The sequence below is a fragment of the Sinocyclocheilus rhinocerous genome, unplaced genomic scaffold (genome assembly GCF_001515625.1).
Source record: "Sinocyclocheilus rhinocerous isolate Xijiao unplaced genomic scaffold, SAMN03320098_v1.1 scaffold1548, whole genome shotgun sequence".
NCBI lineage: Eukaryota > Metazoa > Chordata > Actinopteri > Cypriniformes > Cyprinidae > Sinocyclocheilus > Sinocyclocheilus rhinocerous.
The window spans coordinates 769,469-783,193 of NW_015630996.1; the positions used below are offsets into that span (position 1 = coordinate 769,469).

A 13,725-nucleotide genomic window follows, 5' to 3' on the forward strand; every position below is an offset into this window, starting at 1 on the left:
TATAACTATATATTCATGATTTACAGTTATAAATTCAGGATTTATAAATTAAATTCAGACTTATAACTATAAATTCATGATTTACATTTACATATTTATGATTTAAATATTACTTTATATTCAGATTTAGTTTTATATATACAGAATTGCAACTTCATATTCATATGTGACCCTGGAGCACAAAACCGGTCTTAAGTCAAGACATCTTATTTATTCATCTTTCAGATGTTTTTGATAAATCTCAATTTCGAAAAATTTACCTTTATGTCTGGTTTTGTGGTCCAGGGTCACATATTTCATATAATTATTCCCTGTTTGGCTCCCTATATATTTATATATCCTCATATATTATAATAGTTATAATTTATATTATTTATAGTATCTTTTGGATTGTTTTTTGAATAGACAGTTGGATGAATGGAGGGATAAATGGAAAAAAGCAGTGAGGAGTAAGTCATCTACTCTGGTTTCAGGTTTCTGTGGGCGACTTCTGCTTCAAGACTCAGGAACTATTGATCTGCGTAACGTCACTCAGACGAGGTGTATTTTTGCTATTGGTCGACCTCTTGATGAGGTTATTCAGATCAAAATCATATCCAGCACTCTTAACTGCCGGCAGAGTAAGTAGAGAGCTACTTTTCTTACAGACAGGAATCTGATGGGAGTACTAGTATAGTGAATTGTGTGTAATCTTCAGAGGAGAACATCGCCGAACATCGCCCTGTATGACAGACTCATCCTGATGCGTCTCTGTGAGAGGATGACCGGTAAAACGCTGAAATCACGATCAAATGTCCTACTGGTGCGCCAGAGCCGCCTGACCCCCGGGAATGGAGTGCTGCTATTTTATCAGAGTGTAAAAAACAAAAAAAGCCACCATGGAGGTGTGTTATTACAAACATGGCATGATTATACTTAATATATTTTAATGCATACTTGACTAAATATGTACATTCATCAAATTTAATATAGATTTTATTGTAAAGGGAAAATTCATCAACTAAAATTCTGTCATTATTTAATTTAGTAATCATTTAGTAAACCTGACTTTCTTTGTTGTGTAACACATAAGGAGATATAGTACCGTTCAAAAGTATGAGGATAGTACAATTTGTTTTTAAAGAAAGAATTGTGTGTGTTTGTGTGTAATCTTCAGAGGAGAACATCGCCCTGTATGACAGACTCATCCTGATGCGTCTCTGTGAGAGGATGACCGGTAAAACGCTGAAATCACGATCAAATGTCCTACTGGTGCGCCAGAGCCGCCTGACCCCCGGGAATGGAGTGCTGCTATTTTATCAGAGTGTAAAAAACAAAAAAAGCCACCATGGAGGTGTGTTATTACAAACATGGCATGATTATACTTAATATATTTTAATGCATACTTGACTAAATATGTACATTCATCAAATTTAATATAGATTTTATTGTAAAGGGAAAATTCATCAACTAAAATTCTGTCATTATTTAATTTAGTAATCATTTAGTAAACCTGACTTTCTTTGTTGTGTAACACATAAGGAGATATAGTACCGTTCAAAAGTATGAGGATAGTACAATTTGTTTTTAAAGAAAGTAATACCTTTATTCAGCAAGGACTCATTAAATTGATTAAAATTGACAGTTAAAATGTAAGAATAACTGTTTTCAACATAACATGATAACATAATGATCAGAATTTCTTGAGCAGCAAATCAGTATATTAGAATGATTTCTGAAGGATCATGTGACACTGAAGACTGGAGTAATGAAGCTGAAAATACAGCTTTGATCACAGAAATAAATTACATTATAAAACATATTAAATTAGAAATAGGTTATTTTAAATTATAATAATATTTCACAATATTACTGTTTTTACTGTATTTTTGATCAAATAAATGTAACCTTGGTGAGCACAAAACTAAAAAAAAAAACATTTTGACTGTTAGTGTATCTGGCAGAATCTCCAAATTGCTTTTACATACAACAAAAGTTGTTCCACAGAACAAAGAAAGTCATATGGGTTTGACAAAAGATAAGGTGAGCCAAAAAAAACCGACAGAATTTTCATTATAGGGTGCAATTAGGCAAAGTGAAAGAATCTGAAAGGATGTAACACAGCATGTATCTTCCTCTTTAAGAGTGTGACGTTCAGCTGTTCTCTCCGTCTGGACTCATTGAGAATCCGATCAAGAGCGCAGCCGCCGCCGCCTCTAACACTCAGAGCTGTCGCGTGTTCATCGACGCTCCGCCTGCTTTCAGGATTCAGATCAGAGCGCTTTCTGTGCTCAACAACACCGATACAAACTCCACATACATACTGGTAAGTCACTGTTCATCCATCCTTTATATAAACAAACACTATCGTTTAAAAGTTTCAGGTCAGTAAGATTTTTTTCAACAAGTACTGAAAAAAAAAAAATTATTTTCCACAAAAATATGCAGAAGCACAACTGTTTTCAGTAAGAAATGTGTCTTGAGCATCAGTCACTGTTCATCCATCCTTTATATAAACAAACACTATCGTTTAAAAGTTTCAGGTCAGTAAGATTTTTTTCAACAAGTACTGAAAAAAAAAAATTATTTTCCACAAAAATATGCAGAAGCACAACTGTTTTCAGTAAGAAATGTGTCTTGAGCATCAAATCAGCATATTAGAGTGATTTCTGAAGGGTCATTTGACACTGAAGACACTTTAAAATTTTAAAATATATTTAAATACCAAACAGTTATTTTAAATTGTAATACTATTTCACAATATTGCCTTGGTGGTGAGAATCGGAGGCTTCTTTAAAAAAAATGTAAAAAAAAAAAAATCTTTAAAAAATCCAAAACTTTTGAATGGTAGTGTATGAGCATAATCATTTTGTCTGATAGAGGAAGAGATGTAATCATGCCATCTGTAATCTCTGTCTATAAGGGTTTGAACTAACATTTGAACATTCACAAAACATAATAACAGCAGACGGTTTGGGATTAATCAATAAAAGGCCACTGATGGCAGGCTGTGTTTTTTTGAGTCATTTACATTAATTTAGATAGACATTCAGCTAGCGTCTAGTAAAAATAAGCAGTCGTGTAAGCACTACGTTTGGTACACATTGTGGCTGTAAATGATGCCCCATGGGTTGAACATAAACACATATTTATGCTGTGATTCTCTAATGTTTTCTTTTGCTTACCCAGATTCGTGATGTGGATGCCTTAAAGACGACCATCTTCAGAGGGACTCGACTCTTCCTGTGGAGCTCCTCGGGAAGCAGGGCTGAAGTGGAATTCCATGGGGAGTACCAGCAAATCAAGGGCATGTTCAGGGCCGAGTATTCATACATTAACCCTTCTGAAGAGCAACCAGTGTAGTCTGTAAGAGAGCTTCTAGTCCATGAAGAGCCGTGGAGCATTTAAAAATCATCCTAGTTCAAATGTAGCCAGTTTAGCACAACTGAAGATAGGATTTATTAACTGTATATCAAATATATCATGTAATCGCATCATTTTTTTCATTTCACTTAAAAACAGTTTTTAACTGTTTTATATATAAGTGCTTTGTATATTTATTGTAATGAGAACGAGTTAATCTATGTAAACTGACAATAATGTGTGTCAAGTCTACTGCTAATCTATCAGCACAAAACAAATAACAATCATAATATTTTTCAGATATTTTACTGATTTAGAAAAAGTCCATTTGGCTCCAAGTTTAGCGTAACAGTCCTACTTACCATTTGTGAAACTACTAAGTTTTATAAGAATACTTCAATTTTTTACGTGTATGTTAGCGAACGGACAGACTTTCAAAGTGATCGCATGCCAGAACACAGTCGCTCCTCACTAGAAACATGTGCACTTGCGTACTAGAAACATTCATCGTTGTCCAGTATCTGCGCTTTTTCTCTCCAAAAGTTATGAATGATAAAAATGTCTTTTTACTCAATTAAACTTAAGTTTCGAGTATGTTTTAATCCCCTCACACAAGTGCTTGTTAATAAGCGTGCATATTGTTTTTGCCATCTTCAGCAGTTTGTTTTCATGATTCTTGTTTTTGTTCTGTCTCCCCAGTTTCTTTTCTGAATGTGAAACAGGCCCAGGCCAGTGTTGCCACCTAGTGGCAAAGTAATTAGTGCACTGAAGCCAAAAATCGTGTCATTGTACACATACCCTAGCATACGTGTAAAAAACTGAAGTATACTTCAGTTTAACATGATATGACACTGAATAATATCAAGAGCCTTCTCACACTTACCATTTTTACAGTTGAAACTGAAATAAAAACAGAATGAGTTTGTGTTTCTGGCTGTCCTTGTTTATGTTTGTAGCAGCCTCTTAGTCCATAATCACTAAATACCCTGCGAAAATAATGACTGTTTTCAAACTGGTTTTCTGATGTCCAGCGGTTGGAGATAGTTAAGCCTCAAACTCGCACTACTGGGTCATTGTCACTGTGTCAGGCTTGTCAGGTTGCTCAAACAAACAAATCAAAGTTTTAAAGCACCACATAGTCACCATGTTTACACTTTACAAGGGAATCAACCTACGAATGGTGTTCTTTGTTACTTATAGTCTCTGCATGATGAAAAGAATCACACACGTCACCTTTAAGATATGGAATACCAATATGAACCAATATTACCAATATGTCAGGTTAATGCCACTGAAAGCCTCCAGTCTAAAAGTGTTTCAGGGCTTCTGTGAGAGTTTCTTTTGCCATTAATGAAGTGTCGTCACTCACTGGGTCTTAGACACCTGCTCCAGAAGAGTCTTCATGTCCAGAAGCGAGTCTTCTAGGAACTGTGACAGTTTCGTGGCGTTTGTTTCCTCGCAGCTGTTGAAGGCAGTAACAGCAAAGTTGATATGGTCATCCATGGGGTTGTAGCAGATACCGTAACCATCAGGAACCATGGGTCCGAAACACATAACGCAGTCTGTCTTTGATCCAACCTGAAAAACAAAAAAATACAACCACAGCTTACATGAAAATGCTGCATTTCATAACAACAGGAGATAGATTTGTACAGCATTCAAACTCTAAAAGGGACAGTACACCCAAAGAACATTAGCAAAATCATCATTAAATTTATTTTGTTTTGGAATCCAAAAAAACTGGCTAGCTAACTTTTTTAGGCTGCAGGTCGTCTGTCATCTCCTCTGACATGATTTTGTGCAGCATAGTAGCTACACTGGCTGTGTCTAAAATTGCATACTACTTCTTTTGAATAAGCAATTACTTTGTGACTGATATAGTACTGTATGAATGTGTGTAAAATGAATGTAATCAGGATGTATTACATTCATCATCTTGTCATTGTCCTGTGAACTACAGTACCAGCATCAGTTGCATCATAAATTCTCTCCCATGGCCTCATGGGATAGTGAAGTGTCAAATGAATGAGTACTTCAGAATCGCACCAGAAGTTGTAAAGGCGCCACACTGCGGCAAAATTTCGCAGCTAATAAAGGTTCATTGTCAATAGACAAGTCAAAGCAGCGACTTGAACCCACTACGAAATCTGTATGCAGAAATATTTTGCCCTCAGCATAATTCCTGATTCTATGGTTTCCTATTGAAATTACTGGATTTCAAACACACACATTTGCTAAACAATGGTAAATGTGACTACACCTTAATTCATCCAGGTATTTTCACCTACTTTTTAATGAATTCAGACATGCTACTCTTTTCACATACTGTTTTTCACCTACTACATAGCATGGAAGTGTGCATATTTACATGCAGCCACTGCATCATCTTCTTTTTTTCCATTTTATGATGGTTCACGAGTTTGCCTGCCTATTTAGCCTTGATAGATAATGGTAAACAAACTTGTCTTGTCTTGAACACAAAGCTGAAACCCCTCTATAATGGCACTACGTGAAGGAAGAATGAGAGAAATTTAGGCCCTGTTCCAAATAGCATATTCATGCGCACTTACTGTCTTGCAGACTTACAATGGCTACTGCATGCTAGTGTCCATCAAGTTCATTAGACCATAGGGTGTCCAATTCGTCATTTTAGCTTTCTGAAGGGTGCTCATGAGCGCCCCCTTTGCAGCCACTATGCGCCCTCGATGCACACTTCTACCCAACAGTCAAAGTGGCATTACGTCACAAAAGTGTGGACTTATTAGGTTTAGGGTGCGATTTTGGACAGGGCCTAAGAAGGAAATGGGGAAGCAGAGGGATGCTGAAAAAATTGTTTCTGGAAGAGCACTATGACTGCTGCTTATATACGCTTGTAATGATGATTAACAGGAGAGAATGATTAGGCTCCTCCCAAACTTATGTTTGGAACTTCATGTGGGAACCAGCGTTAAAGGGTTAGTTCACCCAAAGATGAAAATTCTGTCATTAATTACTCACCCTCATGTCGTTTCAAACCCGTAAGACCTTCGTTCATCTTCGGAACACAAATTAAAATATTTTTGATGGAATCTGAGAGCTGTCTGACCCTCCCATAGACAGCAACGCAACTGAAATGTTCCCAAGTCCAGAAACATAGCAAGGAGATCTGTAAAATAATCCATGGCTGCGTTTACACTTGGCATTAACATGCGACCTGTATCCGGATGTTGTCCACATGGTCAGACAGCTCTCAGATTTCATCAAAAATATCTTAATTTGTGTTCCGAAGATGAACGAAGGTTTTACGGGTTTGAAACAACATGAGGGTGAGTAATTAATGACAGAATTTTCATTTTTTGGTTGCACCTTTAAGGTGCAGTACCGCCATCTACCATGTTGGAGTATCAATCAGTATTACTGTATGTGTAGTATTAAAATGATATAAATTTTTTATGTCTTAAATGTTATCATAAATATCATTGGTGTATTGCAACACCCCTAATACCAATACAGTTGTGAACACAGTTCCAAAACAATCCTTTTTTTTAACTGGAGCAGAAAGCTGTTGCAGCATATCACAGAGATGTCACCTGGGAAGCATTTACTGCGAACTTGTCAGATTTATGTGTAACCCCTCTCTCCCGGGTCCTCACCGCCACACCTCGTTCTCGTTCCGAGTGGGTCTCGAACCCGGGTCTCCGGCATTGGAGGCGGACGCACTAACAAGGAGGCTAATGACTGCAGCCTCTAGCGTCTCTTGAGATCAGGGGAGTGAGGTTTACCTGCACAGCACCTACTAGTATCTGTAGAACTATATCAAAGGGCATCAACTAGGCAGAATAACTTGCAAGGTATTACATGACAGTGAGACACTGTTACTCAAAAGTCTCCAGATGGGCTTTAAATTCGACAAAACAAAAGTACCATGTCTGAAGTACTATGTAGACTCTAACAAAACCATAACCACCAGGACAAACCTCATTATCATTGCCTATTCAGTATCTACAAAGGGAGCAGAGTAGATACACCAGAAGAAGGTACTATTACTATATATTGTATTTATTTGTAAGACTGTTTGTCTTGGATTGATTTGTGGACCCCAGGAAGACTAGCGACCACTTTGTGGAAGCTAATGGGGATCCAAATAAACAATAAACAATATCTATATTTTGGGATTCTAGCAAGCATTGTGCTATTATGGGCTGAGGGTTAGCACTTATGCTAGTACACAATAACCTTTCTGAAGGATCTCATGTTACGAGCAGCTTAAGTCTATTTGTAGCAAGGTCCCTTATCTCATCACTTCAACCTAAACCGTTTTGAGCATTTGTTTTGTGAACCTGACGCAATGTAAAGCAGGCCAACTATGCAAACCCACTAAATGATAGAAAGCACTGCAACTCATTTCACATGCAAAGAGGTTAGCTAATAATAACAGAGGTCATTTACATATAGACGTCTTAAAGGTACAGTAGCAAAAATACAAAACAAGCTTGTTAAATGGTGGTCTTGTAAAACTAAATTGCAACTGTTTTTGGAGAAAGTAACCTTGACAATTAATGCAAGTAAATGTAAATGGTTACTTTATGATGCTTTTTGTCATTTTTGAACTTGACAAATCCTGTTCCCACTTACTTTGATTTTATTGAAAATGATGAACAAGATATTTTTTTAAAAAGTAGAATAAATTTCACCATAAAGTGGCATTCGCGTGAATAAATTCAGGCTAATTTCCATAAATAACTAAGTTCTGTATATAGATTGTTATAATGTGCCCAGAAGAGAAGTGAATACTGTGTTTAGATGTGGTGTGGATGTGGCCTGGATCAGCCTTCAAGATCTGAGTTTACAAACCTGACTTGTGTAGAGATTAAAATGTGCAGCTACAGCGAACGACGTGTCCATGAAGATCTCAGGTAAAGATGTCAGATCCTCAATGGCCATCATCTTTAGACCCAGCATGTGCCTCTCTATACCCTGCCCATGGATGGCCTGATTACAAAAGAAACAAAAACTGAGATCAAGAGGAGGCAAAAAGAGCGGCAGAATTGTAACAGCATCAATGCAAAGCAATGCAATAAAATAAAAACTTAATGTTTATCATATTCATTGAGATTTCTTGGTAACATGCCAAACGTGTAAATATTTTAAGATCACATGATGCTCACCATGTGTGTGTGCTCTCTGTGGACTTTGATGGCCTTTTCGAGCAGTGCTGCTTTCTCACTATTCTGCAAATGTGAAATTGAAACAGTACAGATATAAATAACGTGTAAAAGTACTCAACAACTGAGAATGCTACTAAAATGTAAACTTGTACATGTTTTGATGGATCATCCATGGCTTTTGTGAACTGGAGCGATTCTGTGGTGGTGGATCGAACGGCTTCAGTTCTGCCCAGTCTAAACATGCGTAAGGAGGCGCTTTCGTAGGTCGGGCAGCAGGTCTGATACATCCTAACACAGGAACAAAATGAATCATCAGCGGACCGGAATGGCTATAGGAACATGTAAGTACATAAACACCTTGCATTTCTTGTCAGTTAGCATTCTTTGAGTACTGAAGGGCACAATGACACAAAAAAAGACCCATACCTTGCCACACTTTAATTTAGTTTAATTTCCTAATTACAGGTATTTTTTTATCCACATGCAACTTTTCTACTTTGTGAAAACATTAAAAAAAAACTCACTGAAGTTGGTAATCACATTAGTAATTTTAGTAAAAGCTGCAATTCGTTTCACCTTTGGTCAGTTTATGCAATTCTTCACTTTCTGAATGAATTGCATGTTTTAAAGGCCAAGTATGTAATTTATACGCCAGTAGTTGTACTAAACAGAATTGCAAAAAATATTGTTTCCAAACCCTCTTTGGTTATGTAAGTACCTATACAGGTAGTGCTGCCCCAGATTGAGCCAGAGGTTGACTTGTTGGGTCACTCAAACAATCAGAGCTACAGTGTTTATACTCTTTGAGGAACTCAACCTACAAATGGTTTACTTACATCACTCTTCACATGAAACGAAATCAGAAGAAAGTATTTTAACATAAAAAAATTACATACTTGGCCTTTAAAGATGTTGACAAGAAGAAATGTGGTATAAGTGGCATGCATGCAACCTAGGACATGAAGTGAGAGAAGCCATTGGGATGTGAAAAAATGCTAACTGAAGGACTAGGGATTTGAGAGGTAGAGATGAGCAGAGGTTTTAGTGCTTTATTCTGCACTAGGATGTCAAACTCACCTGTAGTATGCCAACTGCAGAGCCATTTGGATGAATGCGTCGGGACTCATTTTATGAGACTTTGGGAATTTTCTTCCATAGTGTGTGAAGTTGAGCACTCGAACGTCCAGTTCATGCGCCATTCTAGACAGACGATATTAGAGGATTACAGAAGTACCTGTACATGATGTAATATTCATTTATTACAGGTCAATATTGATTTAAACACCATTATAACAGTTTGAAATGTGCTCACATGTTCATGTTTTGTTTGGCTTTCTCAATGTCCTTCTTGATTTCTGGTGTGATGTTGAATCGAAGTTTTTGTGGCATAGGAAGTGGAATCATGGGAGTTCGTACCATCTCAGTTCTTTTCCTGTTACAAACATGTTGCATGACATATTATCTACAACTTTTCTGAACAAAAATAATTTCACAAAAAAGTAACAACTATTCACCTATTTCAACATTCATGAAATATTCAAGTAACAACCTATTCAGGGCCTTGTGTTTAGGGAAGCACATTATATCGGTATCATATTGTTTTTTTTTATTTATTGGTGGTGGTTGATATTTGGTATTTGATTGTGCATTTAGATTATTTAGATTTAGATTAACATCATATAACACTCCCCTAAAATTAATCTTTAAAAAAAATAATCATCGGCTTATGAGTATTGGTGCGTACCTGTTAATTAATACATTTATACTACAGTTTACCAAACATTTTTTAAATAAAAAATGAAATTGATCAAAAATTTACAGTAAAGACATTTGAAATGTTACAAAAAAGGCTATTTCATGCTAAATGCTGCTCTTTTGAACTTTCTATTTATCAAAGAATTCTTAAGAAATGTATCAGTGTTTAAACAGAAATATTAATCAACACAACTGTTTTCAACATTGATAATATTAAGAAATGTTTTTTGAGCAGCAAATCAGCATATTAGAATGATTTCTGAAGGATCATGTGACACTGAAGACTGGAGTAATGATGCTGAAAAAATCAGCTTTGCAACACAGGAATAAATTACATTTTAAATTATATTAAAATAGAAAATTGATTTACTGTATGTATTTTTAATCAAATAAATTCAACCCTGGTGAGCATAAGAGATAAAAACATTAAAAAATCTTACCAATCCCAAACTTCGAATTTTAGTGTACATTTTTTTTCCTGAAAATTCCTTTAAAAAAATCTCATTAAGAATTAAATGTCATATCCTTACATATAGTCAACAACATGGTCCACCAGGAAAACAATGGGAGGTCCCTCAGCCGGAGCATGTTCATAGGTGAGTCCACACGATCCGTCCTCTCCAACAATGAACTGTGGGATACAGAAAAGAGTCTGGGTACAGAAGAATATCTCTATATATCTGGATTCCTAGCTACCCTCTGAACATACACTGGATGTAATGATCATACATGTACAGCTATAAATGCATGATAGTAACCTGCAGTGTTTTGTCAAACCAGCGGTTCCCACTGTTCCAGCGACTGCCTCCACCATGGAGCATTTGAGCGGCCACCTTGTTATGGTACATCTCATCTGACACGCGTGGCATTGGAGCATCAAGACACACTGTGAAGATGCTCTTCTGGATTGCCCTCACTGACTCCTTATTTGTCTTGTCTGGAACAACATAAAGATGAGTGGCACAGGCATGCACAGGAAAATAAACATCATGTCCACCAACACAATGCCCAGTACTGAATAATTCATGTGAGCTCTAGAGTGGAAAAATTAAGCAGGGTTCACAGGTTATGCACAGTTGCACAATCCTTTATCAGAATTTGAAGATATGCAATTACATATCTGTCACAAATTTATAAATTTCTGTCACAATATTACTTCTCTCAAAAAATATTCACCAAATATGAATCCTTGACTCAGACCTTTCCTTTCTAGGTGGAGGAGCCTACTAAAAGTATTTAAAGTACCATTTTCACGATAACGCAATATCCTATTTCAAAACGGTTTTCAGAGGATGAATTGAGAGTGTTAAAGCTTTCAAATGATAAAATATGACTAAAATATGTGATGGGGGGGAAAAAAGGCAATAAAAAAAGAGTGCCAAGTGCTAGCAGGATGCTGACAGTTAACAGGATAATTAATAATATGAATTGTACATATGAAAAAAAAAAACATGCTTTCTGATAACTAAATAAGTCTTTGTAAAGAAAATCAATAAAGCCTTGTTCAGACTGTCAGTCAAAATCCAATTTTTGTGCATATCCGATTGGAATCCTATCATATTTACCCTCTGTGCGTTAAAAAAAATCTCATGAAATCAGAATTCAAATCCATTTCAAGTTACATTCATATGTGGTTTGAAATCATTTAAATCAGATTCCAATCGGACACACAAATAATCAAATGAATCAGTCTGAACAAGGCCTAAGAAATATGAACCTTCTGCCTAGTCTGATAATTGATCAAAAACAGCATACAATTTTTCAATCAACTCACCCTTGATAAGGTTGTTGTAGGCCTTGCCCCAGGTGTTACGGTGGTTGGAGGTCAGGATGCCAACCGGCTCTTTATTGGTCTGAAGGGAAGAGTTCCAGATCTTCTCCAGCTGAACATAGATCTGATCTACAGTCAGTGGTGAACCATCGCTGTTGTACACATCCAGAACAAAGAACTGAGGAATACCGAGAGAAACAGATATTTATATATATTCATCTTTCTTAATTTTATCTTTCTGCGTATCGCCTATTAACAAAATCAACTTCAATGTCACTGGCAAATACCAAAGCATCAAACCCAAAGCTCAAATATATCCACCTTATTTTTAAGAGCTGGTGCAGCCACAAAACAGCTTGTTATGCTGCTTGATATTGCAAACTGGTATTTCTTATATTATTTTAATGGATTGTTGTAATTACTGGTACAAACGCACTAGTTTGTAGTGCAAATAGTTTTACTGCTTACTGTTCTTTGCTATTCTTCTAGTTATTTACCTATAGCGGCTAATGAATTAGAAGTCTTACACATTCATAGAAAATAGCTTTGCAAAATAATACTGTAGTAATCGTTTAAAAACAGAATAAATGGTCAAATCTCAAAACTCGTACAAAAATATATAAACAAGTTTTGGAGTCATACGATTTTTGTAATTTTTTGAAAGTCTCTTATGCTAAAAAATAATACAGTAAAACAGTAATATTGTGAAATATTATTACAAGAAGCACCTGAAAGTTGTGAACCACTGTGATGTGGGAAGGAGGGGTCTTTCCAATAGCGTAGTTCACCACGACGTCTCTCTTGGGTCCAGGGATCCGACAAGAAGTCAGCACCTGGTAATACTGGTCCATGCACAAAGGCTTGCCACCCAGATATTCCACAGGCAATGTTTCACTATGCCACAGTAAAGAACATCCATTAAAACAAGCTGATACATCTGTACGCTTTACAATTGCTTAAGAAAATTAAAGATAAAATCACTCACCTATCAATCATGCTTTTGAAATCCAAAACCCCAGCAATAAGTTTAGCAGCAAACCTATAATCAGAGAATGCTGGGATTACTAAATCCTAACAGCCTATGAAAACATATTATGTCACTGTAGGAAAAATAGGCACAGAGGTCAAAAAGACTGATTTCTCAATGAGTCATTTTATATAACCATTGTTTTCATTCCCACTAAGGACTGTCAGCGTTAAAAATACTGTTAACCTGTGGCTGAAAAAGGGCAGACTATAGATATCAAGTAGCAGAGAACAACGCAGTTATGTAGGGTGACCATATTGTAGTTTTCCAAAAAGAGGATATATTTATTATATAATGAATAAAAATAAAACAAGTAGATAGAATAGAAAAAGAATAGGGAATGCTAGTGTTAGAGGGTCATTTTTAAATAAAAATAAAACAAGTCAATAGAACAGTAAAAGAACAGATAGGCCTAGTGCTTGTGTCAGAAGGTCATTATTTATAATAAATAGTACTTAGAATAGAAATAGAATAGAGAGTGCAAATGTTAGAGGGTCGATTTTTTTAAATTAAAAAACAAGCAGATAAAATTAGAATTAGCATTATATTAGAGAGTGCTAGAGTTAGAGGGTCAAATGAAGATGAAAGAGATGTATTTTCAGCCGTTTCTTGAAAATATTAAGGAGTCAGCTGCTCGGATCGAGTTGGGCAGGTCATTCCACCAGGAGGGAACAGTTAATGTA

At 36.2% G+C, this 13,725-nt stretch overlaps 2 protein-coding genes across 2 annotated transcripts in view; one reads left to right on the top strand and one right to left on the bottom strand.

Annotated features, from left to right (window-relative positions):
* The window catches only part of LOC107740991 (A disintegrin and metalloproteinase with thrombospondin motifs 13), a 25,334-nt gene extending 21,063 nt beyond the window's left edge, over positions 1 to 4,271 (top strand). The window contains exons 28-31 of the mRNA XM_016553568.1: positions 474 to 620; positions 1,157 to 1,333; positions 2,124 to 2,305; positions 3,169 to 4,271. Coding sequence (XP_016409054.1) covers positions 474 to 620; positions 1,157 to 1,333; positions 2,124 to 2,305; positions 3,169 to 3,342 — 680 coding nt within the window. The 3' untranslated portion in view covers positions 3,343 to 4,271. The remainder of the gene's footprint in view (positions 1 to 473; positions 621 to 1,156; positions 1,334 to 2,123; positions 2,306 to 3,168) is intronic.
* LOC107740996 (carnitine O-acetyltransferase-like) overlaps positions 3,991 to 13,725 on the bottom strand; it is an 11,938-nt gene continuing 2,203 nt past the window's right edge. Inside the window, exons 2-12 of the mRNA XM_016553572.1 lie at positions 13,001 to 13,054; positions 12,744 to 12,909; positions 12,019 to 12,193; positions 11,003 to 11,181; positions 10,775 to 10,875; positions 9,802 to 9,921; positions 9,567 to 9,689; positions 8,642 to 8,777; positions 8,490 to 8,552; positions 8,176 to 8,313; positions 3,991 to 4,920 (exon numbers count right to left, since the gene is read on the bottom strand). Of these exons, the coding sequence (XP_016409058.1) occupies positions 4,708 to 4,920; positions 8,176 to 8,313; positions 8,490 to 8,552; positions 8,642 to 8,777; positions 9,567 to 9,689; positions 9,802 to 9,921; positions 10,775 to 10,875; positions 11,003 to 11,181; positions 12,019 to 12,193; positions 12,744 to 12,909; positions 13,001 to 13,054 (1,468 nt within the window). The 3' untranslated portion in view covers positions 3,991 to 4,707. The remainder of the gene's footprint in view (positions 4,921 to 8,175; positions 8,314 to 8,489; positions 8,553 to 8,641; positions 8,778 to 9,566; positions 9,690 to 9,801; positions 9,922 to 10,774; positions 10,876 to 11,002; positions 11,182 to 12,018; positions 12,194 to 12,743; positions 12,910 to 13,000; positions 13,055 to 13,725) is intronic.